This window comes from Dunckerocampus dactyliophorus, chromosome 12 (assembly GCF_027744805.1).
Source record: "Dunckerocampus dactyliophorus isolate RoL2022-P2 chromosome 12, RoL_Ddac_1.1, whole genome shotgun sequence".
Classification (NCBI taxonomy): domain Eukaryota; kingdom Metazoa; phylum Chordata; class Actinopteri; order Syngnathiformes; family Syngnathidae; genus Dunckerocampus; species Dunckerocampus dactyliophorus.
In genome coordinates, this window is record NC_072830.1 from 6,035,810 (window position 1) to 6,057,493 (window position 21,684).

At 44.3% G+C, this 21,684-nt stretch overlaps 1 protein-coding gene across 9 annotated transcripts in view; it reads right to left on the minus strand.

The window, feature by feature from the left end:
* Positions 1 to 112: 112 nt before the first annotated feature.
* The window catches only part of LOC129190811 (latent-transforming growth factor beta-binding protein 4), a 39,561-nt gene continuing 17,989 nt past the window's right edge, over positions 113 to 21,684 (minus strand). For 2 of the 9 annotated variants that reach the window (XM_054793436.1, XM_054793438.1), the window contains 30 exons: positions 20,730 to 20,832; positions 20,304 to 20,360; positions 19,920 to 20,042; positions 19,426 to 19,602; positions 19,222 to 19,359; positions 18,288 to 19,109; positions 18,053 to 18,178; positions 17,720 to 17,851; positions 17,508 to 17,633; positions 17,301 to 17,417; positions 17,049 to 17,168; positions 15,610 to 15,723; positions 15,392 to 15,511; positions 15,201 to 15,320; positions 15,000 to 15,125; positions 13,657 to 13,794; positions 13,447 to 13,569; positions 13,233 to 13,364; positions 13,030 to 13,155; positions 12,757 to 12,912; positions 12,414 to 12,665; positions 12,263 to 12,334; positions 11,856 to 11,984; positions 9,362 to 9,502; positions 9,137 to 9,289; positions 7,421 to 7,522; positions 7,133 to 7,304; positions 6,729 to 7,015; positions 6,506 to 6,658; positions 2,022 to 6,437 (listed from right to left, as the gene is read on the minus strand). In XM_054793436.1, the coding sequence (XP_054649411.1) occupies positions 6,295 to 6,437; positions 6,506 to 6,658; positions 6,729 to 7,015; positions 7,133 to 7,304; positions 7,421 to 7,522; positions 9,137 to 9,289; positions 9,362 to 9,502; positions 11,856 to 11,984; positions 12,263 to 12,334; positions 12,414 to 12,665; positions 12,757 to 12,912; positions 13,030 to 13,155; positions 13,233 to 13,364; positions 13,447 to 13,569; positions 13,657 to 13,794; positions 15,000 to 15,125; positions 15,201 to 15,320; positions 15,392 to 15,511; positions 15,610 to 15,723; positions 17,049 to 17,168; positions 17,301 to 17,417; positions 17,508 to 17,633; positions 17,720 to 17,851; positions 18,053 to 18,178; positions 18,288 to 19,109; positions 19,222 to 19,359; positions 19,426 to 19,602; positions 19,920 to 20,042; positions 20,304 to 20,360; positions 20,730 to 20,832 (4,800 nt within the window). In that variant the 3' untranslated portion in view covers positions 2,022 to 6,294. Of the gene's footprint in view, positions 246 to 1,355; positions 6,438 to 6,505; positions 6,659 to 6,728; positions 7,016 to 7,132; positions 7,305 to 7,420; positions 7,523 to 9,136; positions 9,290 to 9,361; positions 9,503 to 11,855; positions 11,985 to 12,262; positions 12,335 to 12,413; positions 12,666 to 12,756; positions 12,913 to 13,029; positions 13,156 to 13,232; positions 13,365 to 13,446; positions 13,570 to 13,656; positions 13,795 to 14,999; positions 15,126 to 15,200; positions 15,321 to 15,391; positions 15,512 to 15,609; positions 15,724 to 17,048; positions 17,169 to 17,300; positions 17,418 to 17,507; positions 17,634 to 17,719; positions 17,852 to 18,052; positions 18,179 to 18,287; positions 19,110 to 19,221; positions 19,360 to 19,425; positions 19,603 to 19,919; positions 20,043 to 20,303; positions 20,361 to 20,729; positions 20,833 to 21,684 lie in introns of those variants that run through there. The other 7 variants (XR_008573085.1, XR_008573084.1, XR_008573083.1 and 4 more) reach the window with 7 other exon arrangements.

The following is a 21,684-nucleotide window of genomic DNA, read 5'->3' on the forward strand; positions in this document are numbered from 1 at the left end:
AGTGACAGATGTAGGCCGAGCCGCGGCTCGTCTGCACCGTTATGAAACATCACAACATTGTCCACACCCCAGTGCCATGGAACCTCGTTTGAAGTGGACCGTTTGGTTCTGACCCGCTGTGGGCTGTGGGGTGCAGATCAGGGTCACACAGCAGCTCAGCTCCCTGTAGGGATCTAGGTCAGCGCAGGTCACGGTTCCCTGGAGCAGCAGCAGCGCTACACTCTCACTTCCCGATTCAGTCACGTCTTTGGAGTGCAATAAAAAACATGTATAAATACCTGCATGCTTATGATAGAATTGATTATCATTGCTATCATTGACAAGACATTTTCAACACAATCAGTGTTTCTTGCACTTTGACAAGTACGTTTGTCCCCTTGCCAGGTGTTTTTGCTTTTGTGTTGTTTTTCTTTGGCTTTGTGGACAAGACATTTTGATACGCATTTGTGTTTTACAGCGGTTAACTTTTGTGACAAGTCTGTTTGTCCCCTTTTTGTGTTTGCTAAGTGTTTTGTTTTTGTTTGTTTTGCTTGTTTTCGACGAGACATTTTGGTATGCATCGTGTTTTTTGCACTTGTGTCAAGTGTCTGTCCCCTTTGCCGTTGTTTTGTTTGCTTTAGACAAGACATTTCGCTCAACATTTGTGTTTTACAGTGCTTAACCTTTTTGCACTTTTGTGACAAGAATGCTTGTCCCCTTTTTCTGTTTGCCCAGGGTTTTGTTTTTGTTTCTTTTTCGACATAGCGTACGTGAGTGTTTGGGGTTTTTTGTGCTTTTTCTTTGGCTTGTTTGCCAAGTGTGTTGTTTTTTCTTTGGCTTTTTGACAGGACATTTTGATATGCTTTTTTTTTTGCAGTGGTTAATTTTTTGGGGAACTTTTGTGACAAGTATGTTTGTCCCCTTTTGTGTTTGCCAAGAGGTTTGTTTTTGTTTCTTTTGTTTTTTTTTGACAAGACATTTTGCTATGCATGGTGTTTTTTGCGCTTATGTTTGCCCCCTTTGCGTTTGCCAAGGGGTTTGTTTCTTTTGCTTTGTTGACAAGATATGCATTTGTGTTTTACTGTGTTTTTTCTTTTTTTGCACATTTGTGACATGTTTGCTTCCTTTGTGCTTGCCAAGTGTTTTGTTTTTGTTTCTTTTGCTTTGTTGACAAGACATTCTGATATGCATTTGTGTTTTACTGTGGTTAAACTTATTGTATGTTTGTCACCTTTGCGTAGTTTGCTTTTTAGACGTAGCATACGCAAGACATCTCGCGATGCAGATTTGTGTCTCAGTGGTTGACATACATAAACACATCTTTAGATAATCTTAACTAAGCAAACAGACAACCTTACCTTTTGGTGACAACTTACCTTGGGAACATGTCAGCAATACACAAACAGCCAAAACAAGTCAAACCAAGAGCATGTCCGACCCTGCTCTTCTTTAAGTAAGTACAATTGGACCTGTTTGGGGATTCTCCTGAAATGAAAATGGTTAGCAGGTCATGCAGTGGTCCCCAATCCCCGGGCCGTGAGTCATTTGGTACCGGGCCACAAAGAAAGAAGAAATAATTTCCATTATTTCATATTTTTTTAATGTTTTATTTTGAAAAGTGGCTGGATTCTCTCTGTTACATCCGTCTCACTTGACGCATGTCTATTTGTGTGCTAACTTTATCACATGCCGCACAGATAGACTACTACTGTATTTTTACCATTTTTCTTTCACCTCATCTTTGGTGTCAAATGCTGATACTATGTGGGAATGCATAAAGGTAAGTTTTGATGACTTATTGAGTGCTAATGTGCACATTTGTCTCAAGTTAATTCATGCTAGCACACTGCCTTTTACCACACACGTCAAACAGCCATGTCATCATCTTTCTGGAAAAACTTGGCTGGAACTTGAACTGGTGGATGGTGGGTCTGCATTCATTTGGTGCTTTTAATTTGTTATTCATGTCTTAGTTTTACACAATACATAACAAATAAGATAAATTAGATCGCTATAATGTACGACCCCCCCGTCCAAGGGAGATTGTGGGAACACAAGCCGGTCCGTGGGTCAAAAAAGGTTGGGGACCACTGCTTTACAGTACATACATAGTACTTATCTTGCTAGGTGCTAGCATATTACATTTAGATTTAGAACTTTAGCAGACGTCTGTAGAAGCAAGAATTAGCATTAGCATGTTATTATACTGTATAATAATACAGTGTTCCCTCATTAGGTTCCCAAAATAGCCTGCAATAACTGAAATCCACGAAGTAGCCAACTTCTTATTTATGTTTTAAGGCTGTAAAACCCCACACTGTACACTTTTTACACTTTTCTCAGACAGGCAATAACATTTTCTCACATTTCTCTCTTGTTTAAACACTCAAAAAAGTTCAAACCTTTGTTTGAATTTTAATGACCAACACAAGAAATGATTAAGTCACTCACGCATATTTCACTCCTGTGACCGTGCCTTTTTGTCATGGCGCCGTTCCGCTGTATTGTAGCGTTTTTGTATCCTTGTTAAAACATATTGCCGCAGACGAACTGAAGATTAATTTACAAGCTAGCAAGCAAGCAAGTTAGCGACGACACAGTAGACATGGCAGGGCAGCACAAAGGAGATTGATTGACAATGGTCTACAGCCAATCAGGATGCAGAAAACAATGGGCGGTGCAGACAGACGAGAGAGGGAAGAGACAGACCCTCAACATCTCACAATGCAATTCTTCTTAAAGGGCCAGGCTCGGCCTGTGACAGTGTTCATACTCTAAAATATCATTGAATTGTGTTAATTATGTTAATATTAACAATTACCTGACATATGGCTGGGATACTATATCAATATCACCGCTAATAAAATCTCATATATTAACCATTTTTCTATCAATTAACTACTTTATTTATTTGATGTACTGCAATTTGGTCGGTAATATTTGCTATTTAAATAAACGTGACCTTGAGATGTTGCAGAGGAGCCATTGGACAAAATACACACCCCCCCAGCCCAATGCATCAGCATGTTTGTTGGTATGTATCCTCTTCATTAGCGCACACCCACTGGACCCACTGTGTGTGTGTGTGTGTGTGTGTGTGTGTGTGTGTGTGTGTGTGTGTGTGTGTGTGTGTGTGTGTGTGAAAGCTGATATTCCGCTGGCTCACACGTTGTGTCGGTACTGAGTGAACCTGTTTAATCCCATTAACACTGCCTCAAGAAAGAGAGAGTGTGTGTGTAGACGGGCTTTATCTGCGCATAAACAGAGAAGGCATTAAGGTTACGGAACCAGGTGGGGGATTAGTTTGGGTCAAGACGCAAGCTTCACCTGAGTGACGGTGCAACAACATGCCAACAATGTGGGTCACTGACCGGAGGAGTTCAGCGTTACAAATGACAGCAATATATTTGTTCATGTTTTCTAACATTCTATTTGATCATGAATGAGATATTATGAATGGCAGACTGACCTCACCTATTAGGGATTTGAACCAGTGACCTTCAGGTGCCAAATCCACTGCACACCCTGTCTGCAGGGGAGCCGGCCTCACACACTCCACGTCACACAGAAGAAGACAAGTGTTTGGATTAAAAAGGTGTGCAAATATAATTCCGCTCCCCCCCCCAAAAAAAAGAAAAAAAAAAGGAGTACCAGAGACCAAAAGGAGTAGGATGACTTTGTACGTATAAATAGAAAAGCAAGCGTGAGTCTCTGGCACTTCTTACAGTGCATGTAATAACAACATCAGGAGGTTTCTCACCTTCAAAGCTCATGAAAACACATTCATACCAGAGGATAGGATGTGAAATATTCTTCAATATTTAGTTATTAGTTAGTTATTAACAATAATCCATAAATATCAGATGCAATTTAAAAAAAAAAACTTCTAGGGGTGCTCCGATGGATCAGCCACCGATCAGTATCGGCAGATTTCCGTGAAAAAGCACGTCATCTGCATATGCCGATACTTGCATTATAACGCCGATCACCTGCGCCCCCATCGGAGCATCCAGCCTACTTTCCCTTCACAAAGCCAAAACAAGCATGTCTGCCGTGTGGGACTTCCTGTCGTTGTGAGAGTGACGTAAGTTTTGCACCCTGCAAAACATGCCACGAAAAATGTCTCGCCGGGTGTGGCGCGTTAAAAAGTTTTAGTTTGGTGCGGCATCTGGGGGGTGGGCACTTGGCAGGGTGTGGTGAGTTTCCGAGGCGCCCGATCCTCTAAGTTTCACCAGTGATTTTGAAAATGTAAATCAAATGTTTTTGTCTAAATGTTATGGTTCCCCTTGCAAATCGTACAGCCCAGGGGCCACCAACACTGGTGACCCCTCGTGCAGCCAATACATTTAAAAATGTACACTCAATCTACGTGATTGGTATTGCTACCGGACGATTTCACTCATGGATGATCGGTACCTGTATCGGTATCGGCAGCATAAAACCCTGATCGGAGCATCCCTACTAACTACAAAAGCTACAACTAAAAAAAGATTCAAACTGCATGAGCTTAAACCTTTCGTCCAATAAAAAGACAATGATGTCGTTAATGGCGAGAAAATCCTCAAAGTTGTTGCAAAAAAGTTATGCTTAACATGAAGAATATTTCACAAACTGAATTTCCTCCAAATGAAATCAACTGAAGGGCAGTCACTTTCACGCAAAATACAATTAAATATGAAATACACTGAGTTAAGAATTTGAATTAGAGCCGGCTGGCCCATTATGTAATACAGTAATCCCTCGTTTATCGTGGTTAATTGGGTCCAGACCCGACCGTGATAAGTGACTTTCTGCAAATGGAATACTTTCATAGTTAGAGCATAGAAAACCTGTTTACGACCTTCTAAATATGTTTTTTAACATTATTAGATCCCTCTAGACATGAAATAACACCCCTATAGTCACCTTTACACTCCTATTACCCAATACAGTAGACATAATAAGAGAAAATAAGACATAAACAAAACTCATGCTTGTGTGTTGCTGTAAATGTGTTCCGATGCTAGGGGAGCTGAGCGGGGAGCTGAGCGGGGAGCTGAGCGGGGAGCTGACAGGAAGTGACGGCGGGGGTTCAGAGTTGAGTTTTAGCTTGCCGTGGTTTACGGCCTCAACAGTACCCCGTGTTAAGGAGTATTGCGCCTGTTGTGGGATAATTCAAACTTGCAATAAAAGCCTGTTGTTACGGCGATCGAGTCTGGTGCTTGTGTGTCTCACCAAACATTACAGTAACGTTACTGACACCTCGTGACCAGTGTAGAATACTACATATCATCACAACGTCATTGAATACATCTTCTGAATGCCTTATATTTGTATTTTAGTTCATTTAGACATTTTTATGCTTGAAAATGCTTAATTTAGGCAAAAAAATATATAAAATTTGCTTAAATATGAATATTTTTGGACTAGTAATAGGACGTATTTAACCACAAAACAGCATGCTTTATTAATTAATAAACCATGATAAGAACGACGCTGCGCAAAGTGGCGAGGGATTGCTGTATCGGCGGATGCTAAGGCGCCTTGGCCTCCAGGGGGCGCCAAAAATGCAGAAAAATTCACCTTCAGTAGTTTTTACTTTGATGTGTTAAAATGGAAAAGTTCACATTGATTCAAATGTAAAGAAATACCCAATTTATATTGCTACAAATAATAACAAATAAATGCCATGGTTTTCGTACATGGTTGCATATAGTTGTATATGTTTGCATACGTAGTTATAACATAGTGGAAATGGAGCTCATAGAGTGATTGTGTGCAACCTGTGTGATTATTTAAACTGTTTGATGTTGTTGTTGTATTGATAATTTATTGCTGTTATTATTTATCTCCTTATTTACAGGATTTTTATTTCGTGCTAAGATTTTTTTTAACATATATTTGCAATTTGTTACGCTTGTAAATTGGGTGGCACGTTATTTCACAAGTAAAGACAATAAAAACAATACTAATCAATTTCTTTTGTCAGCGTATGTAAATGTCAGATGGAGGGGGCCGCCATATAAAAATCCCGCCTACTGAGCCATTTTGGGCTCTGCTTAATATGAATTTGCGCTTGTGACCTTAACTCTTCTTCTCGCTTCCTTCCTTCAACAGTAGAAGAAAACCTTACGTCTCCTCAGGCTAACATCAGAACAGACGTCCTGACTGAGCTAACAGAGACGCTAAATGCAAATTCAACCTCAGAGTCTTCAAGCTGGCCCAGTTTGCTTGACGGTCCACGTTCAGGTCCTGCTCAGGTTTAGTTGGAAGTTAATAAAAAAAAAAAGGTCTTAATGAGGTTCTCCGGACCATTTTGGACCAGTCCCGCCTGGTCTAGGCGGCCACACAGTGATTGGGCCTGTGGGACATGATGTAGCCTCTCCGACACACGCAGCGGAAAGAACCGTCCGTGTTGACGCAGCGTGAGTTGACACACGGGAAGTCCACGTCCACGGCGTCCTCGCATTCGTTAACATCTGCAAAGAAAACACCGTCGAGATGACTGAGTCCTAGAAGTGAAGAACAAGGAGTAGACGTGTGTCACCTATGCACGTCATGGTGGTCATGTCCAGCTGGTAACCATGGTAACAGTCACAGGTGTAGCCCTCGTCCACGCGGATGCAGGTGCCGTTCTGGCAGTCGTGAAGAATCCCACAATCCTCTGCTGCACTCAGTCCGGCATAGGAGTCGTAACGCCCTGAAGAGCACAGGAAGTGAGGTCATCACAGCCTCCAGCTTTAATGTTGCACTTTCCCGATGAAACTCACTCTCATACACCCTTCTCGGGGCCCCGCCCCCTCTGCTCCTGTCACCGAAGGGGGGGAAAGGCGGGCCTGGCCCCCAAGACTCCTGCTCATCCTCGTCCTCATCCAGATCCTCGTAGGCTCCCGGTAGAGGAGCCAGGCTGAGAGGAGGAGCGTCAGGCCGGGCCGGAGGTGGCGGCCGAACCCCAAAAGCCCGCTCCGTCCGAGGGTCTGAGGGGAGGCGGGGGAATGAAGGCCTGAGCGGTGCTCCATCTGGGACACCGTAGTCTCTTTCCGAATAGTAACCACTGCTGCACATCAACATACAACGTGCGTGTCACTGGAGTAGCTCATGTGGATTCGTACGCCTCAAAGTAATCCCCTACAAAGGGTGACGTGTACAAGGTTCGACTGAGTTTAGTCCTCACTCAAAGGGTTCTCCTCGGTAGGTTTCATCAGGTAGGCTGAAGCTGGCTGGGGTCCTGCCTCGGAAGCCAGAGCTGCTGCCCCCTCCTGGAGAGTAATCATCATAGTCGGGACCACCAAAGTCTGTGCTGGGGGGGAAAGTGTCGCGACTGAAGGGTGGGAAGAACAGAGGAGCTGAGGGGGAGAAGTAGAAGCAAGGGAAGAAGACGAGGAGGAAGAAAACAAAGAGATGAGGACGTTAACAAAAAGCAGGGAGAAATCCAGAAATAAAAGTAAAAGCTGGTTGGTACCGCCTCCTCTTCCTCGCCCAGATGGGTCTGATCCAGTCGAGTCTGGGAAAGGTTCCGGAAAGACGGGAGGAGGAAAGGAACTGCACAGGCTGGCAAAGTCATCTGTGGACACACGACATGTCCGTCTGTCAATCACGAAGCAATTCCAGATGAGGGAGAAAAGCAAGAAGGCAAAGACGCACGAGGCTCAGAGGTAAACATGCTCACATTCAAAGACACTTCAGCATTTCCAGGTGTGATTCTCACAGACAAATAAGATGATGCAGTCATCAAAACGCTAACTTCACCAGCCTGTGGAACCTCACTCCACTCCACTCCACTCCACTCACCATGAAATCATCAGCGAAAGCTCACTTTTTTTTAAATTACAGCTGCAAAATAGCCCACCAGGACGCCAATGTAAAGGTAGGGACCGTTAACCTTAATTTTCACAAATACTTGTGCTTTTTTGTTGTGTTGTTAAAGTATATTGTATATGTTTATAAATTGGTATATCGTTTACAAACTCTGGGAATACATTTTTGGACACAAGAAGCCAAGAATGAGAGCCAATACAGTCGTCCCTCGCCTCTCCGCTTCAAATTTCGTGGCTTCACCGAAACACGGTGTTTCCAAAAATATTCAGTATTAATGAATAAATCATGCTGTTTCGTGGATGAATACTGCCTTTTATTGTTTAGAAAATAAGCATATTTAAGCAAATTGTACGTATTTTTGGACTAAGTTTTCAGGATAAAAATGGCTCAGTGAATAAAATACAAATAAAAGGCATTCAGAAGACGCATTCAAAGACGTTGGTGATATGTAGTATTCTACACTGGTCAGTAGGTGTCAGTAATGTTACTGTAATGTTTGGTGAGACACACAAGCACCAGACTTGATCGCCGGAAGAACAGGCTTTTTGTGCAGGTTTGAATTATCTCACAACAGGCACAATAATCACGGGCTACTGTTGTGGCCGTAACCCACGCCAAGCTAAAACTCAACACATTTACAGCAACACAAACAAGCACGAGCTTTATTTATGTCTTAGATGGCTTAGTTTCTCTTATTATGTCTACTATATTGGGTATTTGGAGTGAAAACATGACTATAGGGGTGTTATGTCATTTCTAGAGTGCTCTAATAATGTTAAAACCCATATTTAGACGGTCATAAACAGGTTTTCTATGCTCTAACTACCAAAACATTCCATTTATAAATAAAGAATCCTACTTTGCACAAATTCAATTATCACGGTCGGGTCTGGAAATGAATAACTGTGATAAAAAAGGGATTCCTGGAGTAGGTTTTGCTTTTGTTTACTTATAATGCACAATTTATTTCATTTAATAAATAACTAGGAATAATTGTATTTGATGAAATTTGTTACATTGTCCTATGCTGTTATTATACTATACATTCTAAAACTGTTCATAAATATGTGTGTTGATATAAATATGTTTTTGTTTTCCTAGAATCTCCTGTCCTGTGTTTATTTTATATACTTGTAGGATACAATTGTACAGAAGTATCTACCAACTCCAGTTTAAGCAGCAAACTAGTAGGGTGTGAATGAATTGCACCCCCTGCTGGTTGCTGCCATGGACTACAATCAGTAATGTTTCAACACAAAGCAACTACAAAAGTAACTTTGTTAAGATATGTAGTACCTCGTGTGAGTAGTAAATAGTGTTGCTAAGTAGTTGTTTAGCCTCATTGTGTTAACTGACTCACCTGAGTCAGTGGAGGGGCAGAGGGCGCACTCCATGCCCCAGCCCTCGCCATACAGACAGCAGCAGTCCGTGAAGGTGACTTGCGCCCCCAAGAGGGGACTCTGGCACATGAAATCAGCGCTGACGGTCTGCCAGCACACGGACAGGTTCTCATCTGCAGGCACAAAGAAGCTCATTATCCCTCATGAATATTCATGAACTTAAATGCTCGTTGAAGGCGGCTCACCCAGGGTGAGGTGAGACGAGTTGACGCAGTTGCGCTGAGTGTCGTCGAGCACCAGCGGAGGCGGACAGCTGCAGTAATACGAACCGATTGTGTTGACACACTGGCCTCCTACACACGTCTCCTGCTCACACTCGTCCAGGTCTGAAGACACAATCACACTTTTACTTTCAGTACGCCCACGTTACACACTTATTTTGAAGTTATGGTCAACATTGCAGCTCGTTTTTTGCTCACTGAGGCATAGGCCATATTTAATATGAAGTATTTCAATGTACCCTGGAATTAGTCATTCCTTTTTCACCTGTCTTAAGACTCAAATGTAAACGATTACACAAAGCTCCACTTTATTCACTTTTATTTGGAAGTTTGAAATGGTGCTGCTGGGTCAGGTGATCAATCAAAAGTGCTTTTTAATATTCCATAACTTGCACAGTTTGAACACGATGTTTTTGAGATGTCATATTATATTATATTGTATTACAAATTTGAATTGTTTTTTAAATGATTACCAAAAAATAGGTTGTTTTTTTCAGCAGAAAACACATCACACACCCTAACTCAGTAATTTAGAAATAAGTGAAAATAAAGGTCAAATGTACAGCAGGGGTCCTCACACTTTTAAAAAGTCCCAAAGCTCTACCTTCTACTATAAATATAGAAAATATACATATTTACTACAGTATATTAATTTTAAAAATCAGAGTACGCGTATTTATGTACATCATACAGGTATATCTTTCTATAAAACATAACCATCCGTCCATCTTCTATGGTGCTTATCCTCACTGGGGTCGTAAGTATGCTGGAGCCTATCCCAGCTGACTTCAGGCGAGAGGCGGGGTACACCCTGGACTGGTCGCCAGCCAATCACAGTAAAACATAACATACATAAAATCTAACCAGTCAACTTTGAAATACTATTGTAAATATTAATTATTAGTATTTCACATTTTCAAAGTTTTTCGTCAAGTGCCGAGATTTCACCCTTTTTTGGCGGTCCTTGAATACGCCATAGTTGCTGTGAGAGGCAAAAGTGAAACTTATACAGTGGTACCTCGGTTTTCGTTATTACCGTAAATCAGTCCAAATGAAAAGGCCATTTTTCCCATAAGAAATCATGTCAATACAATGAATCCGTTTCAGACACCCAAAATATTAACAAAAAATACATTTTCGAGAGGATAATTATAGTTTTACATGCACAAAACTGCACAAAATAATTATAAATGATGAATGGATGGAAGCAATTGTTTATGCAGACTTCCCGTACATCCTGGCGAGAATGAATTCAGTCGAGTTTCTCTCCTTTATCAAATTGCCGGCACTTGCAACTTTCTTTGGCCCCATGGCGGATTATTTAGCAGTCGCACTCAATAAAAAAATGCACAGACAGTGAGTCAGCGATGCGTAGGGTGCTTTGTTTGGACACTGGATTTCGCAGAACGATACAGTACAGGGCAAACAGACTAGTTTGTTACGTGTTAGAATTTTCAACAAAAACTGTATCATACAAAAACTGGGCATACAAAAACCGAGGCTTTACAGGATATAACTTCTACATCGTAACTGATTCCATACGTTCATTGATCGTCTCACATTAGCGCTCATTATTGGTGAGTACCTATAAATGTCATACTTTAAATGTGTTTAATAAGTGTGAGACATACTAAAGAGAAAAGAGGATGGGTTCTGTATCGAATCGAATCTAATGATTCCAACAGTCACCTTTATTGCAAATGTTGATCCGAAACCGGAGAACGTCAACATCAAGCTGTCAGGAGGGTTAGGAGGCGCAGCCAGCCATGTATCAAAAGTAGACATTTTAATGGCCGTCTCAATTACTCATAGATTTTCAGCAATCGCCTGAAGCGTAACCCGTGCAAAAAGCGGGGAGCAGTATCGTATAGTGTCAGCCAACCGGCATAATATAAACAAAATGCTAGTTAATCCACAGTGAACGTGATGATGTCACTCTTTCACACTTCTATGTGGAACTTTCTGTGGTCTCCACAGAGGCACAACAACTTTACACAGTCACACTTTGTTGACGGGACACACTGATGGGGGCAGGGGGGCAGGTGATTTCATGACATCATTGCGGAAAACACTCGCAAACTTCACAAATTACAACATGTGTGAGGGAATTTCACGTCAGTGTTCCACACGTGAAGTTTTATTACTTTTTTGTGTATTTCCATGTGACCACATCACACACAGGTCATGTGACTGGCCAACATGTGACTTGTGTTTTGTTCAAATTTAGCCACACTTTGATAAACAGGTCAAGAAGGAATGTTCCACTTCTGTTGACTGTTTAGAACTTTTAAATGACATGTTTTGTTATGTGTTAACTTTAGCTAGCCATTGGCACTCTTACGGAAGCAGAACCTTCCCTCCACTCTTTCATCTTAGGCCAGCATGGACTCATGACAAGACCACAATAATCAAATAACTGTGTGTGTGTGTGTGTGTGTGTGTGTGTGTGTGAGCGTACCAATGCACTCCAGCAGTGTGCTGCTGTACACAAACCCGCTGGAACAGTAGCAGTTGTATCCGGGAATGTTGTTGACGCACACTCCGTTCTTGCACACCTCTGTATGGAAGCGTTTGCACTCATCCACATCTGGCAAACAGTAAACATTGGCGCCCACGTGCGTGACATTTCTTTCACAAGACAAACAGTTTACAGATGTATTTCTCTTGAAAATGAGCACAAACGTTGTGGAGATGTTGACAATATTAACTGGGAATGTCGATTTCTCGGGAATTACAGGAGAATTCAAAGAGAGCTGATGTCAAAGAGAGCTGTAATGATGAACAGGGAGTACAGCACATATCATAGCAGCCCTCACATAGCATGCACATACGCCCCCTAGATACTGTATGTGTGTGTGTGTATACCTGTGTAGCTGAAGGCTCCAGCTCCAGTGGTCACGTATCCTCTCCCACTGGGACACAGCGACAGGAAGTCAGCTGCACATAAACCATCACGCATGACCAGTGAGCGGAGGTACGCCCTCCCATGACCGCACCCCAATGAGCGGCGTCTCACCTGTGCCAGCTAGGGGACAGGCGTGGTATTGGCAGCCCAGGCCCCACCCCTCTCCCAGTGTGCAGCAGCACTCCTGCTGGCTGGTGTTGGTGGCTAGCAGGCTGCAGGAGTCACCCCCAGCCAGGTTGTAGTAACACTCTCTCAGCTCACCGGGGCTGGGTGGGGGGAGGGGGGGCAGCACCGGAGCCAAGTCAAATACACTGGCATGGAAGGAGGATGTGGACGAAGATGAGGAGTGGATGGGGAAAGTCCCTGCCGTGGAATAAGAAACAGGTTGCAATCAAATACAGTAGAACCACTAAGGTAGGTGGGTGTGTGTGAGTGTGTGTGTGTGTGTGTGTACCTTGCTGTGGTGGCGGTGGCGGGGTGCTCACACACTGTCTATTCGTGGTGTCAAACTCTTCTCCAGGTGTGTCACATTCACACATGAAGGATCCCTCCATGTTGTCACATCGAGCAGAACCACACACACCTGGCATGGACACACATTCGTCCTCGTCTGGAAGACACAAGCATTCAATCGGAATGTCCCTCAGTGACCTGCAGACCATCAATCCCATTAATCTGGACAAAACAGCCCCGCCATTTGATGTGTATAGTGAAGACAGTCACATACCCACACAGAACTTTCCATCAGCGGTGGAGGTGAAACCTTGGTCACATACACACACGTACGTTCCCACCACATTCTGACAGACCGCGTGATCACCGCACACTGTCCTGTTCACACACTCGTCCACGTCTGGTGGAGGAGACACACAAAATATTTTTTTCCACTGGGAGGAATGTGTCTGTGTGCGCCTGCAGATGTCTGCTCACCCTCACACTGGCCAGCAGCAGACACCTGGAAGCCTGGCTCACAGGAAGTGAGGCAGCGGTAAGAACCGATGGTGTTCTCACACCTGAGCGCTCCACAGACTGAGCCTCCAGACGAGACGCACTCGTCCACATCTGGCGCGGACACACACACACACAGACACTTGAAACCAGACCAGTAATAAGCCTAACATTTACGGAGTGTGTGTTTGTGTACCGAGGCAGGTGGTCCTCTCAGGGTTGTTTGTGAATCCAGGATGACATCGACACAGGAAGGAGCCGTCAGTGTTGACGCAGTCGCCGTCCGTGCACGCCCTCGACCTCGTGCACTCGTCCACGTCTGCACAGACGACCAGAGAGCCGTCACAAATTGAGACATGGTCATGGCATCAGTCAAAGTCAACAAAAGAGAAGGCGGCGTGCTGACCAACACAGGTGGTCTTGTTGTTGCTGCTGCTGCTGCTCAGAGTGAATCCTTGAGGACACACACACGTGTATGAGCCTGGTGTGTTGACACACTCTCCCGTGGGGGGGCACCAGTTCTCCTCCAAGCATTCATTGATGTCTGACAGGAGACATACACACACAGATATACGTCTGTGTTACCATGGTTACCTCATATTTTGGTGCATACAGGTGCACACCTTCCAAACTACAATTACCTCAGCTGTGCCACGTTAGCGTTACTATTAGCAACATCCACACTAATCCACGCTGATCACACTAATCAGACTACAGTCAGTGTAGACTAGAAATGTCCAAAGTGAGGCCTCCGGGCCATTTGCGGCCGAAGGCTGTTTTTTTTTTCTGAAAATATTAAATTACATAAAAAAACAACATCAAAACTGGAAAATAAGTAAAGTCAAACTATTAAGAGAAAAAAGTTGTAATCTGATGAGGAAAAAGTCTTAATTTTACGAGAATAACGTTGTACTATTAAGAGGAAAAATAACGTCATTTTAGTAGCATAAAGTGGAAATGAAAAAAAAAATGTTATTTTTTTTTTAAATGTTGTAATATCATAAACAACAAAACAACAAATAAAATTTGAATTTTTTGAAGATTAGGTCCCAGCAAAAGTTATAATGTTACGAGAATAAAGTCAAAGTATTATGGGAATAAATTCATAATGACAAGAAAATTAACAAGAAGAGCTAAAATTGCTGAAAAATGTAAAAAAACAAAACAAAAAAAACCTGCAAAAATGGACAAGACAGCTGTATTTAAAAAAAATATTAAGATAAAAATACTAAATCAAAATTTTTAGGGTAAAAAAAGTCATATTTTAACAAGAAGAAAAGTCTCAATTTTACAAAAACTCATAATATTATGAGGAAACATGTCATTTATATACTGTATGTTTTTTTAAGTATTATGAGAAACAAAACAAAAATAAAGGTGTAATTTTTGGAAAATACAGCTTACTATGTGAATAAAGTCAAAATATTAAACTATACTAATAATACTTTTTTCACCTATATCACAAAGCTGAGATGCAGTTTTTTTCTTGAAATACTGTACAGTATATTGAACCAGTGTCGGAGCTACGTGGTGCCAGGGGTGACCACCCCGGTCACTCTCCGGCCACCCCATTTCAGTTATTAATTTATTGCTACCCCTACGTGAGTAATGGTCTCACCTTGGCCACCCCAATGAAAAATTTCTGCCTCCGCCACTGTTTATAACTTCTTAGCATATTGTATCTACATGTCGTTTTACAAGAAAAAGTTTGGACACCCCTCGTGTAAACAGTGGAGCAAGTATGCTCACCTCTGCATTGTCGCCCCCGTCCGAAAGTTCGATACCCTGGAAGACAGTCGCATCGGAACGAGCCAACAGTGTTGACACACACACGTTCTGCCTCACAAGCCGAGGGGCTCACGCACTCGTCGACGTCTGCGCGAGAAAACACTAATGAATCACACATCATCAACAAAAGTTAGTCCTATGAGTGTGCGTGCGTGTGTGCACCTTCACACAGTCCGTTCACGGCACGGTAGCCTTGGTGACAGTCCACACACTTGTAGGACCCCTCGGTGTTGATACACTGCCCACCTGGACACAACGCTCCGTCCTCACACTCGTTCACATCTGGAGAAAAAAGGAGATGTGTGTTTGTGTCTTTGTGTGAATGTGTGTATGTGTGCGCGCGTGCACTGTACCTGTGCATTGTCTATTTGTCAGTGTGTATCCCGGTCGACAGGACACACAGCGGTACGAGCCCATAGAGTTGACACACATCTGACCAGGACACTGAGATGGCTCTGCACACTCGTCCACATCTAGGCACGAACACACACGGACATACACACACACACGTCAGTCATTCACTCATCCCCACAATCCTGTCTGTTCCCAGTCCATCTTTGTGCACGTTCACCTGTACAGTTGTTGTTTTTCAGCTTGTAACCGTGGCGACAGACGCAGCGGAAGCTCCCAGGTGTGTTTTCACAGCGACCGTTGGAGCAGAGAGACTGACGACACTCATCGATGTCTGCGGATACAAAAACACTTGAATGAATTGTGTCTATTTGGAAGACAACTGCCACTCAGTCTGATCAGGCTTCTTTTGCTCTTGGCAATGCTCTATAACCTCGGTTCCCAAAGTGGGGTACACATACCCCCAGGGGTACACCAATAGTGACAGGGGGTACGTGAATAAAAATGAAAAACAACTAGCACCTAACACTTGCAATTCCGAGTGCGCCTGAAAGTCTCACGGTGCAAGAAGGGCGCAGAAAGGAGATACAGCACGTGGGGTAACTGCTCTGTGTGCATCATATGAAGAAATAAGTAAGCTTGATGATTATTTTGTACATTAAAAGTGTTTAATCTTGAAGATTTAGTTTATATTGTTGTTCAGATTCCCGCACAGCGCAGCAGTGAGAACCTGTCAGTGTGAGTGGGGATTCCCCCTAAAGTGAGGCTTTATCGTCGGTTGTATGTATTTTTGTACTTCAGATATTGCTTTATCATGATTGTTACATTTTCCCCTTCAACTTGGTATTAAATTAATATGCAGACTTAAACCATAGCCATCTTGAGTGGGCAAAATAGTGATGCTCAAACTGAACCCATTCAAAACGGAAGGATGCCAACATCAGACTGGAATAAAGGATATGTAGGATGATTACTTATCTATTTGTCAGTGCTCATGTGAAACTTTATCAAAATGTGACCGTGCAAAATACACATTTTTGAACCGGAAATACTATAAAATAAATTAACCAATTAATAATGTTCAATATTTCAAGTTAATTCAGATAAAAAAGGTGTGTGTTTTTTTAAGTGTGGTGGAGTGGGGGGTACATGGCTTCAGGTCAAATGTCTGAAGGGGTACGCCACTGTAAAAAGTTTGGGAACCACTACTCAATAACCCATAGCTCTTAGTCTTGCAAATGAGGTGAAGCCAGGGCCGAGCCAGAACAATAGATGCTAACGAGCCAGCGTCAGAGTCGTTCATACCCAACCCAGGGAGCGACACTTCCCTTTTATCGGAGGTGCTAATAGCAGGAGAGGATTATACCACTACTCCGCCCAGGCTTAGTGTAAGGAACCAATAGAAGGAGGGTGTTGGCACACCAATTCCGCCCACTCTTACTGTATTTAAGGCCTAGGCTACCAGCACTTATTAGTTCGCTGACGAAGCTCTTCGGATGAGGAGCGAAACGTCCGACACCTTCTTCACAGAAGTACAGATGACGTCTCAAGAAGCCTTTCCCTCACTGCTCAATAAGATATAGGCAATAAGAATAATGCTTTCTGGTTTTATGATCCCATATGACAAATGATGATGTCAACACTAGCAAGGTGTGTCACCTGTGCAGAGTCCATTGAGAAGTCCGTATCCAGGCTGGCAGGACACACAGCGGTAGGAACCTTGATTATTGACGCATTCCTGACCCGGACACAGCAGAGGATCCTCACACTCGTTCACGTCTGGGAGACGAGACACACATACACAATGACAACATGCAACAACTAAAAAGACGTCATGTGATGTTTTTGACTTCCCAATTCGAGTCCCTCAAACTAACAGCTCGCGAGTTGATACCACCACGGCCTCCTTACCTGTGCAGGTGCTGCCGCTGAGCTTGTAACCATGGCGACAGGCACACGTGAAGCTGCCAGCCGTGTTATGGCAGCGAGCACCACTGCCGCAGGGACTCTGCTGGCACTCGTCCACATCTGGGAGTTAAGGGGGGGCGGCGAGTTAAGTGAGGACAGTGACGTTATGTGAGCAAGCATGAGGACGTGAAACTGGCAACAGGAAGTCACCTTGACAGCTGCTCTGCTGAGCGTCGCTGCTGTATCCCGATGGACACACACACCTGAAGCTCCCTGCACTGTTCACGCACTCTCCGGGTGAGCACACACCTCGAGACCGAACACACTCATTCACATCTACACACACAGGCACACACAATTGAGTGGATTTTTGTGTGTTGTGGGTGTTTTTATTCGATGTGTGTGTTTGCATGCACACTCACCTTGACAGTGCGTGCGCCCAGAGTTGGCCTGGTATCCCTGATCACACACACAGGTGTGTTTTCCACCCGGCTGCGCCACACAGCGACCAGCGCCACACACACCTGGTTTGCTCTCACACACATCTCGCGATGCTACACACACAAATCATGTAATTTACCACTGACGTCTGAAATGTCTCAAATGGCCCATTCAAAATAAATAAGAGCTCTAGATAACATAGTAATCAAACAATAGAATGACCTGGATGAATGATAATGTTCACAGGCATGAATAATAAAAGTCGTGTTGTGTGTTTTGGTAAGAAGATTAAAAGTGTGTTTTCTGGCACTCACGCTGGACACGGGGAGGACGTGTCGTCGGCTTCTTCGGAGGCGGGAGCTCTCCGCCAGGCCTTGAGTCTCGCTCAGGGATCTGCTGAGGCGGTACTGGGAGAGAATCTCCTCTTCCTGTCGGCAAATCTGCTCAAACACACAGAAAGGAACCAAGCAAGCAATTGGTCATGTGACCTGTGTCAGACAGTTCATCCAGCAATTTCACTTCCTCTTGTGCCTAGACTCCCACTGGTACCTTGGATCCTGCTGGTTCCTTGGTTCCTGCTTGTGCCTTGACCTCCACCGGGACTTTGGCTCCTGCTGGTGCCTTGGCTCTCGTTGGTGTTGCGACTGCTGGTTGTTCCTTGATTCTGGGTTGAACCTTGACTTCCACTGGTGCCTTGACTTCTGCTGGTGCCTTGGGTCTTGCTTGTGCCTTGACTCCCACTGGTTCCTTGGGTCCTGCTGGTTCCTTGGGTCTGGCTGGTGCCTTGGGTCCTGCTTGTGCCCTGGGTCCTGCTTGTGCCTTGACCTCCACTGGTACTTTGGCTCCTGCTGGTACTTTGAGTCTGACTGGTGTTGCGACTGCTTGTTCCTTGGTTCTGGGTAGAACCTTGTCTCCCACTGTTACCTTGGTTCCTGCTGGTACCTTGAGTCTGGCTGGTGTTGCGACTGCTGCTTGGTCCTTGGTTCTGTGAAGAACCTTGACTCACACTAGTGCCTTGGTTCCTGCTAGTGCTCTGGTTCTGGCTTGAGCCGTGGCTACCACTGCTTCCCTGGTTCTGACTTGTACCGTGACCCCCGCTGGTTCCTTGGTTGCGGCTGGTACCTTGACCCCCACTGGATTGTGGTGGTGGTCTCTTCGACGATGTGGTTGGTCGTGGGCGGTTTGGCTGAACCGGGACACTGCCTGGAGTTTGAGGTTTATGCCGGGCGGCGCTCCCAGGGTTCACGGGTTTAGGGGGAGGGGGACTGACAGCCACGCGAGGAGGCGGCGAACTGGGTCGGCTGGATGAGCTCGCTGTCCCTCTCGCTGGGGGTTTCTGCTGAGACCTAGTGGCCCCGGCAGAGGCAGCACCTGAGGAAAAAAGAGGCAAATGGACGGAGGTGAGATCTCTAGTCATAAAAAGGGAGGAGTTGGCACTGATGAATGGGTCACTCTATGTCCAGTGCGGTTCTGTGACTCGTACCCTGGCGATCCATGTTGTCATTGGTTACCAGCTGAGCCCCTCGGGTGCCCAGCTGCTCTGCCGCTCTCTGACTAAACTGCAGGGCAGAGGGAGAGTAGTGGTAACCAGGACCAGCAGGACAGATCTCCTTAAAGGTCGCTGGGAGAGAAGACATCTTCAAGTGATACACTGCACCTCCTATAGATCACATGACTGGAGACCGACCTGATCCGAAGTAGGGGCACCGCTGGCAGGCGGGACCCCAGGCCTTCCCCACTCGGCTACAGCAGCAGATCTGTTTAGTGATGTTCCTGAGGATGGGCAGGGAGCAGGAGGATGGACCCAGACCAGAACCCAGAACCCGGTAACACTGACCCTTCTCTTCTGATATCACACTCTGCGCTGAGAGAACCACGTACAGATAGACTTTCAGTGGTCAGCAAGCAAAACCAGAACAAAACTTTACAAAATGTACTGTATCACACTGGCAGCTGAAATGAAACTGAATTGTTGACACATTGCTGTGCACGTGTACTTTAGCGCTCTCTGGAACTTTGGCTTGCATGTATTTTTGTGCAAGCAAGTACTTTCCCTGCGCCGATACCACTTATAGTTTTAACACATGGATTTATGACTGGCCAACGGATTTTATTGAGACTCAGGAAGCTGACCCGAGTTATTCCTGATGTCATTCTCAAGAGGGGTGTGTGTTTACTTACAGATGCAGAGTCCATGTGAGGCGTCCAAGATGAAGCCCAGCTTGCACACGCAGCTATAGCTCCCCCCGGTGTTCACACACATGCCGTTCTCACAAAGTCCCGGCTGGAGGCACTCATTCACGTCTACAAACAATTAAGAGATATGGATTACTTTCATCAATCATTTGCTTACATTCAGTAGCTGAGCCAACACCTTCTTTCACCCATGACGTCTGACGAGCTTATATTTTTAAATGTCCTCAAAGACAAAGAAATCATAGCGCGTTAGTTCAAGTGTGGGACATTCCAGCATCAGTGGTTAGTTCAAATTGTCTAAACTTCACCTGTAGAAAATCCAACTTTATGACATAATGAGACCTCACGAAGCTGCGATATCAAACTCACCAACACAATTGGTTCCGTTGCCTCGCTCGAAGCCAACAGGACAGCTGCTGTTTGGACCTGATGGTGATTAATGATGGATTATTGCACAACGATCACGTGACCACATGTAAGAAAGCAAACTAAAAGATAACATTTTTAAGGTGACCCAAGTTTGACATCAGAAGTGAGTTGAGGTTCAGTTTAGGGTCGTGTTTTGGAGTTTTGGTTGCGCTCGTTAAGGAGTAAGGAATGCGTGAAGTCCTCTGTGTGTGTGTGTGTGTGTGTGTGTTATATAAGCATGTGGAAACCTTCCCAAATATTTTACTCATCCAGGATCACCACACGCTGACAGAGGAGAGCAGTGTGTTTGTTTTCTTGGAGTGGCTCCTCTTTGTTTGCTGCTGTTGTGGAGGAAAGAAGTCAAAGGTGAAAATGAAGTGTGCTGACCTGCATGTTGAGGGCACAGGACGCAGTCAGTCGTGCCCCAGGCCTTCCCGAGACTTCGGCAGCACATCTCCTTGCTCCTCAGGCCCGGCAAAGGAGAACTACACTGCACACACAACAACAAACGACAACATATTGAATCAAATCTGTCAAGAATGTCAAAATTATGAATCCCATCCAGGTTGAAGTGAAAGCAGCAAATCCGCACAGAGCAAACTACAATAGGTTGTCTAAGCATGTGCCTCCTGATGGTGGCGCTACAGGTAGGATCATGTGTGTGTTCTTCTTCTGGCCGGCAGCATCACTGGTACGTTTGCCTCGTGTTGGATGTTTTTCACGTGAGGGTGGAAGTAAAGTTTACGACTCTGTGATTCCCTGAAAGGCTGTCAGGAGACGTTCTGGTTCACATTAAGTTCCTGGATGCAGAGGTGCACACATGTTTCGCTGCATGTGAAGACAAAAACAGCCTGTTCGCACTTTGTTTCGGACACAAGCCGTATTTCACGCTGGTCGTAAAAATAAGCGCTTTCGTCTTTGGCTAGAATTTGCCACAGAAGCTGCCGAGACACTACGTCCACGACGCGACAGCCTAATTTATGAACTCAAGTCTTCCAGTGTTAACTTAACCTACATACGCTTTGCAAGTTATTCTTTGCAGTGTTCAAAGTTAAAGTGAAATGGCTTCCTGGAATAAATGTCAGCCACTCCTTGTTAAACATTTGAGGTTAATCCCATGGACGTGAACAGGGAAGGAAACAAGGGGGCGAGCATAAAAGGACTATACAGTAATCCCTCGCCACTTTGTGCTTCAAATTTCGCGGCTTCACTGTATCACAGTTAAAATATATTAATAAATCATGCTGGTTCGTGGTTGAATGCGGCCTATTAGTCCAAAAATATGCATATTTAAAAACATTTTATGTATTTTTGCCTAAATTAAGCGCTTTGAAGCATAAAA